General features: G+C 39.0%; 1 protein-coding gene across 2 annotated transcripts in view; it reads right to left on the bottom strand.

The window, feature by feature from the left end:
* SMAD1 (SMAD family member 1) overlaps nucleotides 1-16,286 on the bottom strand; it is a 70,291-nt gene that overhangs the window by 30,805 nt on the left and 23,200 nt on the right. The window contains exons 1-3 of one of the 2 annotated variants that reach the window (XM_075127720.1): nucleotides 10,578-10,713; nucleotides 10,299-10,384; nucleotides 7,597-8,209 (exon numbers count right to left, since the gene is read on the bottom strand). In XM_075127720.1, the coding sequence (XP_074983821.1) occupies nucleotides 7,597-7,996 (400 nt within the window). In that variant the 5' untranslated portion in view covers nucleotides 7,997-8,209; nucleotides 10,299-10,384; nucleotides 10,578-10,713. Of the gene's footprint in view, nucleotides 1-7,596; nucleotides 8,210-10,298; nucleotides 10,385-10,577; nucleotides 10,714-16,286 lie in introns of those variants that run through there. The other variant, XM_048847481.2, reaches the window with a different exon arrangement.

Raw genomic sequence — 16,286 nt, 5'->3', positions numbered from 1 at the left:
CAGCGAGTGACTAACTCCCTGTCTCCAACCCCCCTTCCCATCCCTTTCTTCTTCCACCTCTAATTCATCCAGTCTCCATTTTCTTGTCTCCTCTTGGATGATTTCCACTCAATTTATCTTCGCTGTCTTTGAAAAGGACACTTCATTTTTTTTCCTCTCCATTCTCCAGACTGGAGCAGCAACAGCTTCTCCTTTGCCCTTGTTCTTTTATAGTCTCTCCCCATTGCTTTCCTCCCCCTCCTCTAATTCTATTACTGTCTAATGTTCCCCTCAAAAAGTGCTGGCAGTATGGGAGTATTGCACACAGCTGTTCCACTCTGCTCCCTCTAGTCTTCCTGATCAAAGCTTTCCCATCTGGCCGGAAACAGACCAGAGAACTGAGTGCTGATCAGAGTTCTCCCAGGTGTTGGATGGAGGAGGGAGTTACTGATCAGTCCTGGAATCCTTACACTAGCCAGATAGGTCACAAGATAGTAGTGTTTAAGAATAAGTTTGCCAATTATTATAACTCCTGTCTTAGTCCCAAATTCAATTCTGAAACGATTTAGCAGCTGTTACCTTGAGAACCACTAGAAAAACCACACTAACAAAAACTGCATACCAAGTATGGAACCCAAGGTTCAAATGATAAAGCACTAATTTTAGTGATCTAATTTAAGTTTGGCTAAAAAACTGTATCAGAATTGAAGTGCTGTGAAAAAAGCAAGATGATAGGTAAGAATGGAATGATATTTAAAGGGCCAGAAACAGTTTCAGGACCAGTAAAGTTTTCTAAATACTGGTCCAAAGGACCAGAAAGAAAACATTTCAAATCCCCATAAGGTGGATGGGGAAAAAAACGTAATCCAGTTTGGGTACAAATTTCAGAGGCACAACACAAGTTTCTTTCATTCTTTTTAACACATACGAAATGCAAGCTAGGGACACATTTTAAAGGGGATTTATCTTAGGACAGCATGGATCTCAAAGTAGCTTGGCCAAGACTGTTATCACTTAAGGGTTTTCTCCTCTGGTGAATCGCAGGGTTGCCTTTGTGATCAGAAAAATATACTTTTTTACTCTAAAACAACACACCACGCATCTGTGTCTGATTATACAGGCTCGATTAAACAGCAAGTTACTCAAGGAAGTGATCAAGCCAAATCTGAAAAACCATGCTGAGGGCATGAGAGGAGTCCATGCTGGGGATGAAGACAGCATGACATGGCTACTGTTTCTCAGAGTCAGACCTCTGCTGCTTAGGCAGCAAGAAGCCTCCTATACATTTAGTGTGTTACTTCCTACTCTCAACTGACCTGCACTTTGAATCCCAGGCGTGCTAACTGACTGGAACATCAGTCTTCAGACTGAAAATAAAAACTGGCCTCTTACTTCAGTCTCCCAGTAAATGCCACTGAATGGCAGCTGTGCTTCATATGGCAATTTGGGCACAGTACGTGCACGACTAGTCATATCAGCTCTCCTCAGCGTAAGGCATAGGCCACAACTGGCTGCATGACTCCGTCCACTTGTTATTGGTAATTACAAGGAAACTGGAGCAGGAGCAGACCAGTTATTTTCAGCCTCAGATTGGATGCAACAGTGAGCCAGTCAATGCCTATAGGATTTTTGAAGTTCAGATCAGCAATTTGTGCAACTAATTGCGAGTAATTATATTTTATACCACCCTTTCACTATGTGTGCATCAACAGTGCCTAATTCAACAGGGCATCTACGGCTTTTGCAAACTACTGCAATAAAATATCACCGCCACCAACTACCACATCATTCAGAGCAGGAACTGAGTTTACTTGGATTACTGGACAATACGTTTTTTCCTAGCCTGACTGCATGCTAAATTCTCAACAGTCCTTAGAATTTGATGGTCACCTCAGGTTTGGAGAAAGCCTGATGTGCAAGGGATTGCCAAAAAGGAAAACCATGTATTGTAAATTACCACCCTACTTCACATGAGTAAATATCGGGAAAAAGTTAAAATGTAAAATTATGGATTAGAAATTTCTGCTAGCAAATTAATTAGCTTGGATTCTCAAACTCATTTATCTGTTTTACTTTCCATTCCTGTTCCCATTCACGTAATTAGACATTCTAGTTATACTCATGGTATAGAATAACCATGAGACATGACTACAGTTTTTAAAAATTTCAGAATGATGTATAAAGACAACCTAAAGTTTGTTTTTTTAAACCATTCTTTCTGCTTGTTTTTAAAATACATTAGAAATTCAGGTCCTGTCTAGCTTGGATGACTATAATGACCAGAAAACTAGTGAAATGAAAATGCAAGAGACAAGATAGTAAAAGTGATTTTCGGTCCAACTGTTTCCAGTTTAAAAAACCAAAAAGTTTTAAAACCCCATATAACTCAGAAGACTAAGTAACAATTGGGAAAAATGAAGCTTTGGTTAAAAATTCATTACACCCCTCTTCCTTCAGTTAAGGCAAGAGAGTTGACAACAGGCTCCAAGATCCCACAAACAAGTTCCCCAAGCAAAACTTTAGATGTCATTCCTGATATTTCCAAGGGAAGGAAAAAATAAACCCATGACCTTCTCTCTCCCCTTCCTGCCACACAAAAAACCATGCATAATCCCAGTATTTAGAACAGCCTTTGGATCACCTTTAAATTTCACTCCTTGATTAAGTTAAAAGAGGCAAACAGACTGAGTCATACTAAATATGCCAATCAGATTTTTTCAAAAAGTTCTTAAATAAAAGTTCTGTGCAAGTTTTAAAAGCTTTGCCTTGCCCTGCCAAAAGCAGCCAGTCAGATTTGATACAGCCATTAACTAGACCATTGTCTTCACTAGCAAATGTGCAGCATACAAATGACTCTGCATAAAACAGTTGAGCCATTCCAACATGCTTGTAGAAGGTACTTCTTTCCGACTATATCTGTTTGCCAGATGACAAAGCTTCCCTCAGCATTTTCTTCTATATACCACCATATGTATTCAGCAGTTTATGAAGCAGCATGCTTTCAACAAAGTCTAGATTCTCCAGGCTTGAAATTCCCAGGAGCCTCCTCTCCTGCCCTTCCCCCAGCATCTCATTACAGCTAATGTATGTTTTCAGCCTCCTGTGTTTTGCTAATAAATAAATAAATAAAATTTGAATGTGATTTTTTAATTTTAAAAAGTAAAAAAAATTAGATCTGGAATTACTATTGAGATTTTCTAAAATCTCTGCGTTCATCTTGTGTACAAGAGATGAGTATCACTTTAGCACCACAAGTTTTAAAAAGCAGACGTGTCCAAAAAGAAAAAAAAAAGCGTGGCCTTCATTCCCCAGTGTAGAGTGCTGTGTGATTTTAGAATATCAAGGGTAGATTTTTTTTTTATTATGAACCAGCTTTTCAAAAAACCCCAAACAGAACAGCGAAATGGAAAATGTAACAAAACATATATACCCACTTTGCATCTTGTCCATATGAGTAAAAGCCTCCACAGTCATTTTAGAGGAAGGGTAGCAAAACATATGACCCCTGGGCCAGATCAGCTCAAAAGAGGTAGTGAAATTTTGGTCCAGCTTACATTTCATCATCAACTATTAATTCCTGAGAATTTTAGCAGATGAAACAGGGAAAATGAGAGTGAAAACTTTAAAGGAGTAGGAACTGAAGATAGCTACAGGGAAGAAAATGAAGAGGGAACAACTGAGGAAACCTTACAGACAGAAAAGGACAGAAATAGAAAGAGGAAAGGAAACAAAGGATCAGACAAAAAACAACCAAACCACTGAGGGTACTGAATGTGCCAATAAGATACTGAATAAAATACAACTTCAATTGATACAGAAAAGCTGCATTCTCCCTTAGATCTCTGTGCAAACATCCCACAAACATTAGTGGGACATCGACTGTGGATTGAGGAGAGTGCAAAGTCCTGAGTTTATATCCCAGCCCACCAACTGTAATAAAACATGAAATCTGTCCCTCTGCCTCCTGACACCCCAGTGCTAGAGTTTTTATACTAGCATGTCTAGACATTGCACAGGTCTCAGAACAGTGCTCTATTTTAATTACAAACTGCCAGTTCTCCCACTCCCATTCTCTTCACCTCTGCTTAACTCCATTCCTGTCTGTCCTTACCCTCTCCTCCCCTGCATTGCTCCCCTCACTCCCACTTCCCTTGGCTTTCCATTTAACTGATCCCCTCCTAAGTACTCCACCCCGAAAAACAGTGGAACTAACATACCATTTATCACCATTACATTGCTCACTCAGCTAGTGTGTTTTACACCTTCCCCCACCCCATGGCCGTCTTGAATGTTTAGACAACATTGTCTCGTTGTTTCATTGTACTCTCCCATCTCTCTGTATCCATCTGTTGTCTCTTGTCTTTTACTTGGATTGTAAGCTCTTTGGGGCAAGGACTGTATTTTTGTTCTACTGTGTTGGTACAGAGCTGAGCTCAAAGGGGTCTTGGTCCATGAGTAGGAGTCCTCGGTGCTACTGTAATATGACTACTACTGACGACAATGATAATAAAACGCTTAGTTTCCTTGTGTCCATCATAATTTTATTTCCTTTTATAACTGGGGAAGAGTGGAAGGGACATCTGCCCATTTTACAGATGGGAAACTGAAGCTCAGGGAAAAGAAGGGCCTGATCCAAATTCCACCAAAGACTAAGGATATATCTACACAATGATTAAACAGCCGCAGCTGGCCCAGGTCAGCTGACTCGGGCTTGCGGGGCTCGGGCTGTAGGTCTGTAAAATTGAAGGGTAGATGTTTGGGCTCAGACTTCAGCCCAAGCCCCGCAAACCAAAGTCAGCTGACCCAGGCCTGCCACGGGTGTGTAATTGCTACGTAGACATATGCTAATTCAGTGGCTCTCAACCTTTCCAGAGTACTATACACCTTTCAGGAGTCTGATTTGTCTTGTGTACATGCAAGTATCACCTCACTTAAAAACTAACTGCTTACAAAAACCAGACATTTAAAATACAAGTGTGTCAGCAAACTATTACTGAAAAATTGCTTAACTTTCTTATTTTTACCATATCAATTATAAAATAAATAGACTGGAATATAAATATTGTACTTACATTTCAGTGTATAGTATACAGAGCAGTATAAACAAGTCATTGTCTGTATGAAATTTTAGTTTGTACTGACTTGGCTAGTGCTTTTTATGTAGCGTGTTGTAAAACTAGGCAAAAATATCTAGATGCATTGATGTACCTCCTGGGAGACCTCTGCGTACCCCCAGGGGTACGTATACCCTTGTTTGAGAACCACTGTCCTAGTTGACTTTGGTGGCCTTTAGATCAGGCCCTAAAGCCCCGACTCAGCAAAACATTTAAGCACAAGTTCAAGTCAAAACTAGACTCTGTTCAGCAGTTATTTCCAGAATATTTTGATTGAGAGGATTGCACTAGACTTCTGTGAACTTTTGAACATTTCCAAGGCCTCCTCAGTATTTGGATATATTCTGTCCTCCCTTTAGCTGTGAAAATGCCCTAAAAAACTGGAGCCTACCAGGGGATTCACTAAGAGTGTAGTTTTTCCTCAGGATGAGAACTCTAGAAAAGTAAAATGGGGCTTTTTCCTTTCTTTCTCCTTTTAACTGCTCAACTAAAATCTTTGCATTCAAATATTTAATTGTACCTGGATAGCTTTTCTTTAAATGAGTATCCAGGAGTCAGAATGTGTAATATTAGCTTTATTTCCTTAAGACACTATTTAAAACAACAAAACTGAATAAAAGTGACAATGACACTAAATCCAGGAAGATAAGTAAATGGATGGTTTGCAAGCTACCAGATACAAGCATGATGACATATTTTAGATGTTAAAATATACAGTAAGCCATCCAATGTATTTGCCTATCTTGCTGCAGCATCATGAAGTTTTTGTAGTTTTTTTTTAAATACCGTGCAACAAGATGAGAACATTCTCAAACACCAAACCAGTAAGCTGCTGCCAAGATTAAATCAAGAAGAGAGTTAGCATAACATTAAGTAGCATGTTCTAATAGCAAATGTCTTATTGTTGCTCAATGACTTAAGATTTTTTTTTTTGTTTTTAAAGGAATCCAAGCCTTCAGCACATTGGGATACACCTGATCCAGCTGTCTATGCATAAAGGACATAGAGACAAGTGCTCATTTTAATGTCTCACATCTAAAGAACAGAAAACTGTTAAGAGGACATTCCTTTAAGCTTCTGCTGCATAAAATGTGCATGTTGTGGTATTAGTTTAGCTGTTTGGATTGTTTCCAAATTAATACTTAAATGATGAAAGGAAATATTATATAGCACCATAAATATGCATTGCACATTACAAAACAGAGCTGCAAAAAACCGTGAACTATAAGGCCTTGTCTACAGTGTAGTTTTTAGCTATCTATGTAGCTATGCAAGTATAATTGCTCCGTTACAAATCCCTAGTATAGATGCACTGCACAAATATAAGCCATGATGAACTACTGCATGGCAGCCACACTAGGGATTGTCACTGGTGCAACTACATCTGTACAGCTACACCGGTGGTGACTAAAGCCTCCTGTGTAGACAAGCCCCAAATAATTAAGCATATGCATAACTGAATTCATGTGAATATTTCCAGTGAACTGAATTGAACTACTCACACAAGCAAATAAAGCCTGTGCATAAGAAGTGTTTGCAGAATTAGTGCCTCAAGAAGGCAAGAAGAGAAGGAGGTGGTGCCAAACAAGGATTTTACATTTTAAGAGTGGAAAAACGAGGGAAAAAACCAACATCTGTAAAGTGCATGAAATGGATTTTAAAATTCTGTATGTGTATTTAGAAAGTAACAGACTATTGGTCACTAAAGCATTATAAACCAAATTGTGAACCTTTCTAGAAAGAATACAGAAATGCAACTACAGAACTATAGTAAAGTCTGTGCCAGTAGCTAGAATTCAACTCTGATCCGGAAGGTCCAAATCACTGCTGTGAAGTTTGTACACGTATATGCCACATCTTCCCACAGCACTACACTGTACAAAAAGACACTTTGCTGCTCTAAAGTGCTATTCCACTGATAAATATGATTATTTTGTGGAATCACATAGTAATAGCCACATACCATCCTCCTAATTGGTTATCCCACTTCTAAACCTCAAGGATATAAAGATGAACGGATCTCTTTGAGAATGAAAATTCTGACTTGGCCAAATGGTTGCCTATATTTTAATTTTTTTGTGAGAATTACAAGTCTGCACATCCAGCCATATTTACAAAAAAGAGTTACCTGACTGTAATTTTGACTTTCAGAGCACTTTATGATTCATTAATCTGCAAGTCTGTATAAAACTTGTATGGAGAGGGTGAATGACTTACCTAATATTACACTCAGTGGCCAAGCTAGGAGAAGTCAGACCTCCTGACTCCCAGTCCTGTATTCCGACCACCCTTCCCTATAGCCATAGAACACATTTACACACATTTTAGTCCCCAGCATGTGAAAGAGCAAGCTACTGTATCATCACTTCTCTTTGAAATTATGAGGAGTCTGAGATGTGACATTCATATTTGCTTAAGTTTAAGAGGATACCAGCCATCTGATCACTTTAATTACTAGACTTGTATGTTACTGTCTAGATAAGGTTTGAGAGAGGGAACTTACCAGGACTCTCCACCCGTTTGTAGTGGTAGGGATTGATGCAAACCTCCTTCTGTTTTGAACCAAAGGGAAACTCACAGCATTCCAGTGGTTTCAGTTCATGATGGCTTTGGAGGTCTGGCCAGCGCCACACTCTACAGTAAATTACATGTGGTAGCCCTTTCCGGTGCGAAACCTGAAGCCTGCCATCCAGGGAACGAGGAATTGTAACACAGTTGCTGGGCTGACCTGGACAGCTTAATGCTTTTTCCAGTTCCTCCATAGCACCTTTTTTCTTCTTTAATTTTTTGACTAATGCATCAACAGCTTTCTCTGCCCATTTTTCTTCTTCATCTCCCTGCTTCCATCCCAGCAGCCTCTTAACTGCTGGGCTTGTGAAGGAGAATAAGCTTGTCACATTCATGGTGATCAACTCAGTCACACTGGATACTGAAGAAACAGAAAAGATTGCCCCCTGAAAAATGGACACAGCAGATCCTGTATGTAAATGGACACCAAAGGTTTGCCTAATTTATACTGTTCCCTTTGGCTTTCTGATTCTGAAGTCTTGAGAAACTGAAACTAACATTCCAGCTTGACAGAAGTGATCTTTGTGTTCCAAACTGAAGTCCAGCACCTAGAGGGAGGGGGAGAGGAGGAAGGAGGGGAAGAGAAGAGAAACAATTTGTTTTTAGTAAGTGACAACAAATAAACATGTCTAGATGTGAAAGTGGAATGATAAAACACAAACAAAAAACCCCACATATCTAAGTGCTGACAGCCTTCAGAATCTGACTAAACTGGCAGCATCCAAATTATTACAGAACATAGATCCATCGATTTGTACACATGATGCTGGAAGAGGGGTTCTCAAATACTTCAGCGTGAACCACATCTTGACAGGGAGTGAGTTTCACAGACCACTTCTCTTACCATTTACAATTGCACACGTTTCCCTTTTTAAAATAAATCTAAATAAAATTAAATCTGAAATTATGACAACCTGTGTTAAGGCCTAAACTCACTATGATTATCAGTTACATTAAATTTGATACTGCACTGTACATGTGTGCTGCTGACGTTTTTTAGAAAGTCAAATCACTGAACCAGTAGGAGTCACTGGATAAGCACTAGGACCCAGAGTGGATAAGCACTAGGACCCAGAGTTTGTTGAAGTTCTAAACCAGCTTAAAAATTATTATTAATAATAGCAGCAGCCACCTGTTTTGCAGGTCCAAAAGAATATTTTCTTCATTTTAGTTTATTCAACTAGTTCAGTTCAATGATTACTTCATTCAAAAATTAAGAAAATCAAATGGGAGTTGGAGAAAGCAGGAAAGTTTTTCTTCTTATGTCGAAGGAAAAAAAAAAAAAACAACCTGGTGTGCACTGATGAGATTTACTAGTTCTAAAAAATCTTGAAGGACATAGTAACCAGAAACAACCAGTTCAATTCACTACCTCCAGATAATATCTCCTCCGTTTATTAAAATCAGTTTTAAATAAAAAAACGTTTTGATTAGCTTTTGCCCCCTTTTGTGTATCCAGCATATTTAAAGTGATTTTACTGAATACAAAAAATAAAAAACGTTGCATTTTAGTGCATTTTAAAAGAATTCCTATTTCCACCCAAACAGCTTGTTGCAAATCAAATCACAAGTAAAAAATTAATCTAGTAAATTAATCATTCACCATTTTCTAACATAGTAAAAATATAAACGATAAGAACCTGAATAAATCTGTTAAACTATATAACTGCTTAAATAAATGTGTATAGATACAGTATCTCTTCCTGGTTAGCAAAAAAGTACCAAATTTAGTGTAAAGGCTATGTTTAGTTGCAAATCAATGTTTTAATGTTACCAGCCAATGAGAATCAACCTTTCTTTATAAAACAAAAAAAGTGAAAATGCAAAACACAACTACAATACATTATTTAAATCAAGGTTTCCTTCTTGCTGATTTACAGCATGATTAAAATGATTTAAATCAACCCAGCCTGCCTTCCATTCACAAATTTAACAGCCCTATGGAATTTATAGCAAATGGTTAGGTGGAAAAAGTATTTTTAGCGGTCTTCAGTTTAGCAGCTGATAACAAGGAAAGTCAGTAGCACATGACCATCCAGCATTCTGCAGACCACCAGCAATACAGGGACCAGTTTGAAAACCATTGCAACTAGAGTTTGTGAATACTGTGACCTGAAATAAATTAGGTCAGCTTGTTCATCTCAATAAGTTATTTTTTGTTTAAAAAACTGACTAAAAACTTAACAAAAGATTTAAAACCAAGGATCTCTTTGTCAATACCCATGTCACATTAAAAAAAAAAAATGCAAGCCACACACGCAGGCTATAGGAAGTAGCCATCATGACTTCATATGGACCCCCTCCCAGGGGCCACATGACAGTTTCAGGTTCTTATTTTAAATCATGAAGTTCAGCAGAAAAGTTATGATGAAAAGACAATTTTAGATAACTGGGGTAAACTGTTGTGATCCAGAAAAAAAAAAAAATTAAAAGCAACAAGATGTAATCACATGCAGTTTGGAACAGAATCATACACTGAGTCTTCAACATTAATTTGTAGTATCTAACAAGAGATATCTTTAAAGTGACAGAAGCGATGTGTTACCAGATATATTTTTACATTTATTTTCTGGACTCTGCCAGAATGAGGATTTGTCACCAGTTTATTCAGTGGCTTTGCCATATCAACCAACATACCTGGAGTACTTTCAATTAAAATGAAACACCGTAAAGTATTTTGTCATGAAAATGTTATCAGATAACAATGTTGCTCTTGAAGTTATCTGAAATACAAAAAATGGAAAAATAAATGTCAACACCGTTTATAGCTAATCCATGTCTGTTTATACTTGGTGCTAGTTTATCCCACTCTTAAGAAAACTTTAAGAATTCAAGTAATCAAATTTTGTACAATATTGTCAATGAAATAGAAGATTTTCATGAGCCTGGAGCAAATTTAAGAATATATTCAGTTACCTGGACATTTGCTGTATTATTTCATGAACTCAAACTCAATTACCACCACTGAATGCGCTCTGGATATGATTTATCCTTATGTGTACTGTGAAGTGCTCCATCAAGTGCTGTGGTGAGTTAAGAACCTCATCAGTAGAGCGCCACGTGTGGTTAGAGTATAACGGGCAAGTCATGGAAGTCAGTCTTGACTCTCAGAATACTCTCGAATATGTAAAAATAAGTGTTATATTGCTCTGATCAGATTTCCAAAACTCCACAGACTAAAGCTTTCCTTAAAAAAAGAAACGTAACAGGTTAAAAGTTTCAATTTAAAAAAAGCCTTCTCCATGTTACTACAAGCTTAGTTTATTCCTCATGAAATAATTTTAAAAGTTAATATTCCACTCTGTGTGTCAATCCTTCCAGATTGGACAATGAAAACACACATAGTTTCACTTTTATTTATAGTCTGCTTTCAGAGTCACATCCACTAGCACAATACTACAAGTTTCAAATGGCTAAATAAATAAAAATAAAAGAAATTGTTTTTATTTAGGTAACTGTTTCCATTAGAATGGAAAGATTTTAAGCTATACAATTTTATTTTTACAAGCCCTAAATCTTGGGCCTACATGTAAGCGGGGGAATAGTCTGCTATTGTAGGCTTCTGCACTATCCTGTCTTCTGCACTACCCCGGTGAAGTGGGCTAGTGGAATTGGGAGCGAGGACTCAGATCCTTTGTTTACCCAGTGGCCTCCCTGCCCTTGAGGACTCCCCGTCCACTCTCCTGTCTGGCAGAGTCCTCATAACCCCAACAAGGCTGGGTCCAGGATTCCTGGAGGGCTCAACCCCCAACTCTGCTGGGGTCACCTAGGACAGGGGCTAGGGTGTCCCCGCTCCGGGGTACTCTCTCTGCACTGGGCAATTCTCTGACCCACTGACCATTACATACAAGTTAAAGCAAATGCAAGTTATTTAATCAACAATTAATTTTAAAAAGAATAAGGAAAAATGGGAAAGGTTAAAGGAAACACATCAACCCGCTCTGTGGCAGGGAACATCACAAATAGTGTCTCTGGAATGTCAGGGCAGTTCACAGTCTGTTCCTTGTAAGTCCCAGGCCGCCTTCTCAGGCCCTGGCTGTGCTGTAGGGATGCTGTTGTGCTCTGATGGTGGCCACACACTCTCAGGATCTAAGTGGTAGGACCCTTCTTCCCAGTGTCACCCCCACCCTGTCAGGGTTATGATCCAAGCCTGACCTGCAGAGCCTCTTGGCTGAGGTGTCTCCCTGTGCTGGGCCTGCTGCCCAGGGTCCCCCTTGGTCTCCCCAGCTGCTCACCGCACCCAGCTCTGGACTGCTCCAGCCCCAGCTCCACCACTCTGTCTCAGCACTGCTGCTGCTGCTCTGCCTTCAGCTCCCTGGGCTGCTTCTTTGGCCCCTCTGGCTCTGGTTGCTGCAGATCTGCTCCCAGGGCAAGTCTGCTCTCTCTGGGCTGTGCCTCTGGCTTTGGGGCTGCAGCTCTGCTCCCAGGACAGAGTCTGCTCTCTCTGGATCTGGCACAGCTCTGCTCCCCAGCTTAGCCTGGGCCCCTGCTTTCTCCTTAGTTCAGCCCCACTCTGTCTGACCCAGGCAAATCCAGCCCACACGGAGGACGGGACCTCCCTGGCCTCCTGACTCCCTGATTAACCTGCCCGCCCCGTCATTCAGGCTGACCTGGAGCATTGGCCTCTCCCCATTGTTCCTGGGGACTGTCAGTCTCAGCGTCCTGATTCCCCATCGACCCTTCCCCCTTTTTAGTACTGGGAGCTAGCAACTAAAACACCCCCACTGAATGTTAGTAAGGGGGCAACAGTACCCTTACATACATAATGGTGTCCTTTTAATGTCAGTTGCTGAACATTAACTAGCTGTAGGTATCTTTTCATTTGGGCTTCATTTATTGTTATTGAACTGCTTTAACACAATAGGTCAAATCCTGCTTGCCTTTCACAAACTAGTAGTCTCATTGATTGTAATGGGACGGTGAACAAGATTTGCAATTTTTTCCTGTTTTCAAAAATAACTCCATCATGGTTTTAAAAGGTAAGTGTCATATCAAGGTATTCTGTACATTTAGTTGTGGCTAAAGACAAATACTCTATAGAAGCAAGGACTTATACACTAGTTCTACAAGACTCAACAGGACTTTCAAAAACATCCAGATCTGGCCTAGCCCAGCACCATGCGCAGAAATAGGTTAGTGCTAAGAACTCTTGAAAATCCCACATTTATATTTCACCCATCTATGCTACATTGCATAACAGCACAGTCTAGGGCAGGGTTTTATGAACCACATTTCTATCCCTTCAAAATTCCTTTACGTCCCTGTGGCAACTGCACAGAAAAATATTAGAAAAGCCTGTATTTTTAGCCATCATTGAAGTGCATGAAATTTAGCAGCTGGAAATGCCAGCATCATATGACTAGCCAGCTCTCTATGGACATGCACCATAGTTGGCTTTAGTATTGCTTTTTTTAAGTTACTTACATTTTGCTATGCTGGATAATCTATTCAAAATAAATGGGACAAAGACAACACACATTTCTAAATTAATTGTGTTGAAACTGCTATACACCAAAGTCTGCTATGAACTGCTCTAACGCAGAATTCCAATGTCAAGACAGTATTAAACTAAAAAAAAAGATAGCGTAGGTGGAGTTTTTTCATTTCCAAGAATTATAAAGTGTATCCATAGTTCTGAGCTTTTGCCAGTACATTCCGTTTTCCTTTCTGCCACTTTTGGTTTTTGCAATGCATCATTTCCTGTATTGCTTTTACACAAAGTGGTCTTATCAGTTTAAAGTGCAAAATAAAGATTAACACATGAGTCAGCAGATGACAGATTTTCTCCTCTCTTCCGCAGAAAATACACATGCCCTTCTGGGGGGGGAAAAAAAAAAAGGTATGCGCTCCTAATAGCTAAGTCACTACTAGTCCTTGAAGATAAATATGTTTATCCACAAGGTATTGTACAATCAGAAAAATAAGATGATCTCCATGTGATCTTGACCCTGGTTTAAAGGAAATCTAGTTGCTGGCCAGTTAGCAACCACTCCTTATGTCAAACCACACATACCTTTATTGTGTATTCTGAAGCTGAAATCAAACTTATTTCAAATGCAACTACCTCTTTGTATTTTTTTTCTTCACTTTAGCTAGCTTTAGTGTTCAGTCTTTGGACCTTACAGAAATACTTAAACAAACAGTTTAAAACAAAACTGCCACAAAAAGCTGTGTTACTTGCTTTGTATTTAAACAAAACTCAGCTAGGCAGCTTCCCGAACAGTGAGATTATTTTTCTTTCTAGCCTCCAATGAAGAGACAGTTATAACTAAGAATCTGTCAGCAACACTGAGTGGCTAGTCTGATGGTGAATATTTTACTGCCTTCAAATGCCCACAAGACAGTCTGTAGGAATCTATCCTCATTTGGATAAGAAGTTGTTTTTTGGCAGGTGGGGAGAGGGGTCAGGACAATCAAATTACCACCACTGATGGAGGAAGGGAACCAACTCCTAGCCCCAGGTTCAAACAAACAAGGAGGTAGCTTTGACTCTTGTACTGACTTTAGTGTTTACTTTAATGCTCAGTGGGGCAGACAAAATAAAGAATTCCAGTAAAAAGGTTTTAAAATGTGTACAACTCAATAAATAAAAAAAAATTCAGGCATAAAAATTGTGAGTGTGCCAAGGAGGAATGGAAATCAAGAGAATCCACACAACTCCTAAGAGAGGTTTTTTTCCATTCATTTTTCCACACTTAGTTCCATGGTTCTTTTCTCAATCTTCATTAGTTATTAATGGCATAAAGAAATAATAGGACAAGGGATTTTAATTTGCTTCTTAGAAAATAGTCATTTGATTCACTTCTCTGAAAGAAGCTCACATCTTCACAGCAATTCATTTCTTTCAATACAATATTTAGCGCTTGCACAGAAATCAGAGTGGCTCCTCCCTGCTTTTGGTTCCCACTTTGCTCCCTGCAAAAATATTTTCCCACACAAGACTATGCCCTGGTCTACTTTTAAAATTTAGAGCGACCTAGTTACAGCACTCAAGGGGGTGAAAAATTCATACACCACGCTAAGTGCTGTAGTTAAGTAGACCGAACCCCAGGTAATGTAGACCTGGCTAGATCAACAAAAGAATTTTTCTTTTGCCCCCCATTCTTGCAGCAACCAGTGAAAAGATTTGTTTTTTCATGCTGGAACTAGGTCATTGGAGAATTGAATGTCACTGATTCAATTATAACTGTAGTATAGATGGGGTATGAACTATTATTACAAGTACCGCGGATCAGAGTATTGCACTGCAATGGACCACAGAATTTCTCTCAATAAGTTTTACCAATTTGTATATTAATTTTTGTTTGGAACCTTATAGAAAACAGACCAATTTTCACACCTTTAAGTGTGACCAACTATGCATATCCAATCTTCTTTCAGTGGGAGCTGAGAGAAGTCCTCAAAGTGGGCAACAAGAGATTTTATTGTTGGTAATACCAGCTTACCCTTCTGAGCTACAGATTCTGATAACTTTACTTACACTAAAGAGCAACTTCACAAGTGCTCCTGGTGAAGTCACTGAGATTACTCAGGGAGTGAAGTACCATCCAATGGGCTCAAATTAATAGCAAACACAAGCTAAGTCCTGAAAGAACAGAAAAGCCTCTAAACCAAATAATTTGGACTACAGCCTACCATTTTTACATAGTTCAGATAAACTCCATTTATGACCATTTTATAATTAAAAAAAAAAAGTCAGCTTGTAACGAGCTTGTAAATCACAAGATAAGCATTTTAGATGCCAAATTCAGTACTAAAAAAATAAAAAAAAATCAAGAGGTAAAAAGGGGGAAATGTGTCTTTCCTTTTTATCATAAAGCCCCGATGTGATTTTTTTAAGTAAACACAGAGCATTCCCTTTCCTGACAGTATGAACTGTCTTTAAAAAACAGGTGTTGTTTACAACAACCACCACCACCACACACACACACCTGTGTGGGGTGTGTTAATAGACACAAAGGCAGGATAGCTGAAACCTCTTCCTATATTTAGATCTGTCTGGTCAGCTGTAATTGCATAATTTAATCAGGACCCTCTACAGCGGAAATACATCCATATTCATCACAGGCATCAAAGGAAACATCTTTACAACTATATCCTTTTACAAACCAACGCATGGTCCCACGCCATTCTCCCAATTGTTGAATTCCTCCTTTGGGAAGAGCATGGAATTTTATTTCTTTTGATCAGTTGAAAAAAATCACTTCCCTCTAATTCTGCACAGTAGGGCAGGAGGGGTTTCCTTCACAGGTGAGCTGTTGATTTGTCTCTTTCAGGAATTTTTATTTTTTAATGGTTAAAATGCACATTTAAAATGCAAAGGAAAATTTGAGAAGCTAGATCATCATATGTTAAAATCAAGTTTGTAAGACACACAATTTATTTTGTCTTTTATTCCGGAAGGCAGCACAGTCCAGTGCATATGACATGGGACTAGGAGATAGAATAGAACCATAATCTGCTGGTCTATTTTAGGATTTGCCTACAATGAGGTATTTTGCATCAGAATAGCTATATCAAATGCAAACCCAGTGAAGCTACAATGACACAAGTATCTTCACGAAGGGTTTGCACTCATGCCTCTATACAGGTAGCAAAAACAAAGAGTGTAGAAAAGCCCTAGAA

Source organism: Caretta caretta, chromosome 4 (assembly GCF_965140235.1).
Source record: "Caretta caretta isolate rCarCar2 chromosome 4, rCarCar1.hap1, whole genome shotgun sequence".
NCBI classification, from domain to species: domain Eukaryota; kingdom Metazoa; phylum Chordata; order Testudines; family Cheloniidae; genus Caretta; species Caretta caretta.
The sequence above is the reverse complement of the archived record's forward strand: the minus strand, read 5'-3'. Positions and strand labels throughout refer to the sequence as shown.